Source organism: Haliaeetus leucocephalus, unplaced genomic scaffold (genome assembly GCF_000737465.1).
Source record: "Haliaeetus leucocephalus isolate CR32 unplaced genomic scaffold, Haliaeetus_leucocephalus-4.0 Scaffold1000, whole genome shotgun sequence".
Lineage (NCBI taxonomy): Eukaryota > Metazoa > Chordata > Aves > Accipitriformes > Accipitridae > Haliaeetus > Haliaeetus leucocephalus.
In genome coordinates this window covers 1,153,605-1,161,736 of record NW_010973436.1, presented here as the reverse complement: position 1 = coordinate 1,161,736, position 8,132 = coordinate 1,153,605, and the positions used below count along the sequence as shown (strand labels likewise).

General features: G+C 50.9%; 1 protein-coding gene across 1 annotated transcript; it reads right to left on the bottom strand.

Moving 5' to 3' along the window:
* Positions 1 to 441: 441 nt before the first annotated feature.
* On the bottom strand, positions 442 to 7,813 carry TMEM9 (transmembrane protein 9). The gene is made up of 6 exons (XM_010584548.1): positions 7,766 to 7,813; positions 5,306 to 5,407; positions 4,782 to 4,873; positions 4,229 to 4,337; positions 3,582 to 3,713; positions 442 to 1,426 (listed from the first exon to the last, which is right to left on the bottom strand). The coding sequence occupies exons 2-6, from the start codon at positions 5,399 to 5,401 to the stop codon at positions 1,277 to 1,279; spliced, it is 579 nt and encodes a 192-aa protein (XP_010582850.1). The 5' UTR covers positions 5,402 to 5,407; positions 7,766 to 7,813; the 3' UTR covers positions 442 to 1,276.
* Between the last annotated feature and the right edge of the window lie 319 nt (positions 7,814 to 8,132).

Below are 8,132 nucleotides of genomic sequence, written 5' to 3'. Positions count from 1 at the left end.
TCTTGAGGTCTTGCATCAACTTGCCTGTTGGGCACTGGAAGGCAGCCTGGAGAGCAGCTACTCAGTGCTGGGAGCCCCAGACCTGGCATGATGGGACTTTCCCCTGAAAAAAAGCCAGCCATATAATAGATCTTTGTCTGCATTTAATACAGAGAGATGCTACATGATAAACTCCAGCACTTTCCTGACGTTATAAATATACACACTGCAGAATCACCTCAGTTTCCTCCACACAGCCCAAGCACAGTCAGAGCTCTCAGAGTGTTTTGAGTAGCACAAGTGTCCCCTTTCCAGGGCCCCCAGTCCCAGACAAGTGTTTACAGTGCTCCAGTAGAGCCTTTGCCCCAGTTCTCTGGGACACAAATGCTCCTGAGCACACTGTGAGAGCATCAAGGCTTACCAGCATGGGTACAAACAGAAAGCTTTCTCCCCAGTATGTTCATCCACTGCTAAAGCAGGAAAAGATATAAAGTTAAATCAACCTTTTACCTGTTATTGTTCTTTTACTTGTGAATGTACTGATCAGTTTTGTGATATTCACCTATGCAGAAACAAGCTGCAATCTCAGTTATCCTGGTGTAAATCTGGACAGATTCCACTGAAGAGAGTGGAAATTCACTCTGTTTACACCAGGGTAAGTGCAAGTAGCAGCTGACCACTGGCAGGGAACCCCCTCCTCTTCCTTCCAGTGCAATACACTTGTTTCAGCACCACAACGCCCACTTAACATCAGTGCGAACTGGAGGAGGAGAAGGCTTCTTCATCCTGGAGGAGTGGCACATAATTTATCCCACATAAAAATTATCCCACTATTTTCATCTCAGAAAGACTCAGCCAGCTTCCAACACTCTGTACTGAGACCCCTGTCTCTGATGCAGGGGTGGGCTGACAGAGACTTCAGTCCCAGCAAGTGGTGCCCGCAGGGTCCAGCCGAGCACAGCGTGCTGGAGCTGCAGCCCCACTCGAGTCAGCCCATGAACCTGGGCAGCAGCACTGCATATGACCGACCGTTTACATGCAGCCGCGGGGCTAACGATCAGCACAGATCTCAGCTGGGCAAGGGTTAAGGAGCCTCTGGGCTAAGAGGTAAAGGGCAAGGGGACAAAACCAGAGGCAAGCGTTTTGGTCTGCTTCTCTCTATGAAGACGGTAAATCAGAGAGGGTTAGAGCTTTTAGTCAAACACCACGGATGTCCTGAAGGATGACTTGCTGTCCGTCTCGACCAGCGGAGCTACCTTGTCTCTTGGGAAGTGGTGCCGCATAGCTCAGCAAAGATCTAGCTCAGCATCTTGTGGCGGTCGAAAACGGTCTTCCTCTGCTCCTGCACCTGGCGCTTCCAGCGCTGCTGGGCCCCCTCCACCCTCTCCAGCACTGTGTTGGCTCTAGCACCAGATGGGGTGGGGGCTGGGGCCAAGGAGCGAGCATCCTGCAATGGAAAGAAACGGTGAAAGAGATCAAGGCATGCCCACCCCAAACACAGAAGGTGGCAGCTCGACTCTGGGAGAAATTTCAACTGAAAGAGCAATTCAAGGCTTGAGTTGTCCTGATGAAGAAACTCACTTTCAGAGGTCCTCAACACCAGCCCCCCAAGTCCAGCTGGAAAGCTTGCTCCTGGAGAGGAACTACACTAAGTCTAAACCCCTGCTGGAAATCCACTGCTAGGAGGCCTGCAAGGAGCCACACTGCTAAAGCAAACTGCATCACCCTGCTGAAACTGGGCCAACAATTTCCATTGTCCTCAGCACACTAGCTTACACAGTAGCTGCTCATCTGTTTCTTGGATAGTGCTGCAAGACTTTTGTCCAGGCCTACTGTTCAGACTGCTCCAACCAACCACATTTACACTGCAGTAATGTCAGAAGGCCCCTTGGATGGGGATCCATCATGGCACACAAACACCAAGGCAATGAGAAGGTCTATCCCAAGGAGTTTGCAGTCCAGCACACTGGAGTAAGATAAGCCTCACTTAATATCAGCCATTTACAGTGTGTACCTAGATCTAAATCTGAAATATTGCTGTGGAGCAGTGGAGCAAAAGCATACTTTTAGGATACAATTCATCTCCTCCTGCAGGACCTCCTTTTTTCAGCAGATGGAGGTAATGGACAGACTGCACATCAGAGCAGCTACTCCTCGCTTACATCAGCATATGAAAGAATTGGGCGAAACAGTTTATACTTACAACAAAGTATAAACAGGACAGTCTGATCCAGTGGTTTTCTCAGAGACTAGGAAAGGAGAGCATCTTCAGACATTGCAGCTTCCCTTCTCAAAGTGTGACTGAGCTAACCACTAGCATCCAGAGTCACCAATTGCTAGGGAAGGCCTCCTCATGAGTCTCCTCCTAGCAGCCAGTGCCCTGGAGTGGCAGCTGGGGCAATGCTTGAGCACAGCCCTGGGGCTCCACCAAGGAAAGGAACTCAGCTCCAGGAAAGAGCTCTGTCTAGCACTGTGCCCTGCTGAACTGCGCATGTCTGAACTGAGAGCACCACAGGGAAAGCTGTGTCCCAGAGCCACACGCTGCACTAACAGGCAGCAAGTCTTGGGCAGCCCTTGCATCCTGCAAACAGAGCATGAGCTACAGATGCAATCAAGCACGAGAGCTAATCACTGTGCGTGTAGCCACTCCACTCCTCCACACCAGCCACCAGCTCTGCCTCTAACACTTCCTTCTCTGAGAGACCAGCCCCATCTCAGTCTCCTGTATTTCCCTGTAACAGAAGGGAAGCCTCAGGGGAAGAAGAAAAGGTTTACAAGTCAGGGCACTCTTGTTCCGAAATCCGCCTTGGAATCAGGCCCGGTCATTCAGCCTAAAGCACTGCCGCTCCCCCAAGGGGAAGAATTCTGGATGCTGAAATTGCATTAATTTCATGCAGCAGGAAATTTGTCCTCCCCCAAAATGAGAGGGGGGGGGGGACGGACGGACGGAGGGAGAAAGACACTCCTTCTCTGTTGCTGGGTCCTAACCTTCTTGCCCAAGATGTCGTATGCCAATGTCCCCCAAAAAGATGGGATCCGAGTGAAATTCTGCTCTGGGGAGAAGCACAAGGAACAAGAGCCTGGACACAACAGGGCCTAGCCCCAGAACAGGGTCAAACAGCAGCACCTTAGAGGCCACTCTTTTAAGCATCTAGAAGAGAGGCCTGCCCCATGTTTCAGCAAATAATTAAACCCATCCTTCCCTGGAAGCTCACCACCAAGTAACTACACCTAGGACACTGCACAAACAGGAACCATTTAACTTTTGGTTTCATCTAAACAGACATACCAAATTCAGGCCACTTGGTAAAAAGCCACCCTCTGCCCCAGAGGACAGGTCTTCTCTTGGGCTCATAACACACAACTTGTACTTTGAATACTTCCTTGTGCTTCAGCATGATCTGCACAGATTTGAGTACACATGTTTACCTGTGGCAAGTGCCCAAAAAGCAACAGCGCTGGTCTCACACTGGATCAGAGGGGACAAGCATGAGGTCACTCTATTTCCCTGTCAGCAATTCTCTTGTCACCCTACCACCCTGTCTCCACCATGACTGCAGCTACCCACGTGCACCCTGCATGCACCAGCAGCACAGCCTCACCTCATTCTCCTCCTCATTGTGCAGGGGCTGGGTATAAGCATCTGGCTTCCGGATCAGGGGGTCCACCAGCACAAGGAAAGCCATGTAAAGCAGCAGTGCCCCCACCACGGACAAGTAAATGATGATGATCACCTGCAGTTAAGGACAGCACAGTGGAAAAGGATCAGTATTGTAGATAAGAAGCACCACAGAGGCCAGGAAGCTCCCTTCACAGCTGCCTCTGATGTTTGACCTCTTCTCTCATTCTAATTTTGCTCACTAGAAAGTCTCTTGCACTTGCAGGAAGGCTGATAACATGTAAGTGTCATCACTGTATAAAATGTGCTGATCTTCTCCACACTGTGCCAATTTAGGACAAATGCTGCATGTGAAAGGAGACCAACAAGATGGGTCCCCAGTCAGGGATGCCTGGCACTCTCACACATCCTCAGCAAGAAGACTGGGCTCCTGTACAGCCTGCTCCTCACTGCCAGGAGCCCTCCTGACTTAGACATGGTACCCCTGGCACTACCACCATGTACTAGCTGTGACAGTTTTATTTTCCCTTTCTGGGCTCTTCTCCAGGAACCCACCAGTCTAGCTGTGCCTGGGATGGTGTGGCATGGCAAGGAGAAGGAGCCAGCCACAGGGAGCAGACCCGCAATTACCTTGATGGTGGTGGTGCTGCGCTCCTCATACTTGCACTCACACAGCAGGCAGTAGGCCTCCACATCATTCCCTGGCACCGGCATTGGCTCCACAACATGCAGGCAGTTGCTGCAACACAAAGAAACCTAAATCAGCAACAGGACAAGGTGAAACCAATGTTCTGTGGAAGGATGCTGGGGTGACTTTTTTGGTGTCCCAGCTTTCCTGTCAGGCTGATAACGCTGATGGGATTTTAAGAGTTCCCCTCGCAGCTCAGCTAGCCCAAAGTTCCTGAGACAGACTGTCCAAGTGCCTTCTGCAGGGATCCAGTCCAGGTGAAGGGGACTGGAGGGTACACCCTACATCTGCTGAGAGCTGTGGCTTAAGAAATCATGCCTCCCAGATTCCTCAATCTCTGTTCAAAAAATGCCCCTCGCCTGGGTTAAACATCATGTACCAAAACAGCTTCCTCTGCAAATGCAAAGGCAGGGAATTATTTCCTTAGCACCAGCTGGAAACTCCAGAGCATTGGCTTTCATGGACTGATCCCTCAGGATTCAACCCACAACTCACCAGTCCTTCTGTGACACATTCTTGTTGTAAATGTGCCCACTGATGTTCCGGTACGGGGGACAGATGCACTTGCAGCGGATGTCCTCCGAGCTCTGCAGAAGCAAGAGCAGACGGCATTAGTGAGTGAACATGTGTGCACAGTTCTGCTGCCCTTACCAGCCAGGGGTGTGAGAAAAGGCAAAACATTCTCTGTGAGAGAGAGGACTTCACACCATGTCTCCTCCTCCTGTGCTGCTGCTTTCACATCAATAACTTCACAGTTTTAAAATGTCTTGAGCCCCTCTGCTCCAGACACCAGGTACTTTTCAAATAAATTTTAAAATGGAAACTTCAAAACACAGTAGAAGGCAGGGCAGAGGCCACTGTCACGTACATTCACAGCTCTACAAATGATAAATGCACATCTGCTATAGCACTCCTTATCTCTGCAAACTTCCACAGCAAAACAGTTGCTTCTCTGCCATTTTTGTTTCTGTTGTACGACACACATGGTTCAGTGCTTGTGTCTGAAGCTGTTCACTCACCTTGCTGGCTTGTGCTGGAGGAGAAAGGATGCAGCACAGCAGCACAATCAGGAGCACAGAGGTTGCACACTTCCAGGTGCACTGGGTAAACATCATGGAAGCCTGAGGAAACAAAAATTCACATCCAGGAGAGAGGATCTCAGCTGAATGCAGCCAGAACGAGTTAGTTTGAGCTTTCTTTTTTGGCCCACTTGCCTCTATTTTGCCCAAGAAGTAGAAATTTATTGCCAAATCAAGGCTGATGCCAGTCAAAAACTCCTGGAAACACTTTACACAGATCCCAAGAAACACTCCTATCAAAAAAGCTTCCACCATCCAGAGCCACACGTCCAAACTACCACAGCCCTGCAAAAAAATATTGCTGACTTCCTTACAATTTGACTTCTGCAACTCCATGTAACCTCCTGTTACTCTCTTACTATTGCAGAGCTCTGCAACAGGAATTCTGCTACTGACAGTTTTGCTCAGTAAAAGATACAGAATGAGGAAAACACCGCACCAAGAGCGACTTAAAGAAGTACACTGGGCCTCGTTGCTGTACTGTATAATAAATTTTAAATCATTTATCTTCTGATAGTCAAAGTTTTGCTTTTGAAGGGGTCAGCATATTTTCCTCTCTCACAAGCCATGAACTACAGGAAGGGGGTGGAATATTTACTGATTCCTAAACCTCCTTTACCCCAAGATACCTGTTCAGTAAACCCCTATTTTTTTTTAATTATTTCAAGTTGCTAGCTTGGTGAATTCATTATATGCCTTTTGCTACATATGCATAGATAAAGTTGTTCTAGAGACGTGTGTTTGCACAAATCCAAAAGAACATGAGCTAATATTCTTTGCCACAAAAAGCAAAGCTAGTCTGAACAAGGCTAGCATTCACATTCGCAACGGCAGCTCACTGGGAGACAAAAGGCACAGCAGGCCTCGTGGTGCCACCTTGGGGAGAGCTCTGAAAAGCCACTTCAACACAGCTTTATTCAGGGAAGGTAATTTACACCTTCATTAATGAGCTCCATACAGCACACATAATCCCACAGCTAACTCCAGATACTTATGCTGCATTACCTAACATAATTCCATTAGGATTTACATCACTGGAATATTCTATCACCATTTGCTTTATCTCATGTCAACACTCTAAAAATTAATGTTATGGATTACAAACACCAAGTTCCTCTCCTCTTTATCTAAACAAAACACCAGCCACTTCTAACAAGCTGACCTGCCAAAAACCATCAAAATGCATTCCAGTCGTATCAGCTTATTGCAGGATTTCTTAATCCTTTGCACCCCAGTTAGCAGAAACCTCCTCAAACAATAGTTCTTTCTTTGGAGACACCCTTGCACGTCAGGGTTTTAGCTCTTCATCAGAAATGGTGGTTAACATATGACTTATCTGAGCCGCACAGTGCACATTCTCCATTGTAGGTGTTTTTGGACTACTACTTGTTTGAATTTTCAACTCAACAATGGAGTGCATACCTGGAATTTAGTTTTAGCCTGCTCAACTAGATTCAGATCATCCAAACAACTCATAACTGTCATTTTTAATAAAAGCAGGGGAAAACACGTGATCTATTATACCATGTTTGCCAGCAACAAAATAAAAACTCAGAATGACACCTAGACAGAGTCCACCCATCATGAACTGTAAAACACCAGCGGCCATGCAAAGGGCAATTACTCCTAATTCTTTCCAAGTCTGACAGTGTACTTTCGAAGGGGCACTTGCACACATGCCTTAAAGCTGTTGTTTTCCAGACAATCAGCCAAGTTTACAGCAGCTATCTGTCTAAAAGCATCTGTATCTGGACCAAAACCCAACAGCGTTGTGAATGACAGTGGAGGAGAGGGAGGTTAAGGTCTCAGAGGTCGTGACCGAGGAGCCTGGCAGGCCCCAGCCATGACCCCCCCCCCCCCAAAAGGAGGCCCACAGCACAACTGCACGGATCTGCCCTGCACCCCTTCTCCTTGGGAGCAACCCCAATAAACTCTTCACCTTTCACATCACCTGGCACCCTTCTAAGACTAAATCTACGACGGCTCCGACACGTTGCCCACCACTGACCCACCCCGGGATCCGTGCTCTAACCACCCCCGACACCGAACCGACCCACTCCGGCCCCCGGTCCCACGCAAGGAGCAGGCTCCTTCGCAAGGAGCGGGGCTTCCCCGGCGGCGACCCCTCAACTCCCGCCGAAGGGCCGCGGGTGCTCAGCCCTTCAGGGAATCGCACGACCCCGCTCCACCCCGCTCCAGGGCCCCGGGATGCCTCCGGTAATCCAGGCCGCCACCGGAGAGCAACCGACCACCGGGCTCCCCCACACCCCCGCCTCGGCGAGGCGAGGCGCCGCCCGGCCCGGCCCCCGGGGGGCGGGAAGAGGAGCAGGGACGGGAACGGGTCCGGCCGGGCCCGGACTCCCCTCAGGCCGCCCGGAGCGCGGCCCCCACCGGCCCTACCTGCCCCTCGACGCCGGTGCGCGACAAACACCACCCACGGACCCGGCCCCTGCAAGCCCCGCCCCCGCCCCGGTCCCTGCGCGCCCATTGGTTGCGGAGGGTGACGTCATGACAGGCAGTATCCGCGGCCAGTCGGAAGGCAAGTCGCCCGGCCGGGTTCTGAGGAGCCGGTCCGCACCCCCTTCCCGCCCCTCAGAGCTGAGGGGACGGGGTCGCTGGCGCTCGTCAGCCGGCGGGGATCGGCCCCGGGAGGGCCCGGGCGGTGTTAGGCGGACCTGGCCTGGGGCAGCTCCCGTCTGGCTCCCCCCTCGTTGGGCAGGCCAGGCCGCCCCGTCCTGGGGCTGAGCCGCGGGAGAGCCTCGTTCTC

What these genes read in the sequence shown, in the direction of transcription:
- TMEM9 (XM_010584548.1), bottom strand. Translation starts at nt 5,401, where the DNA reads ATGATGTTTACCCAGTGCACCTGGAAGTGTGCAACCTCTGTGCTCCTG. An exon ending in CTCCAGCACAAGCCAGCAAG is followed by an intron (nt 4,874 to 5,305) that starts GTGAGTGAACAG and finishes TTGCTTCTGCAG; the next exon opens with AGCTCGGAGGACATCCGCTG. An exon ending in GCAGCACCACCACCATCAAG is followed by an intron (nt 3,714 to 4,228) that starts GTAATTGCGGGT and finishes CCTTAACTGCAG; the next exon opens with GTGATCATCATCATTTACTT.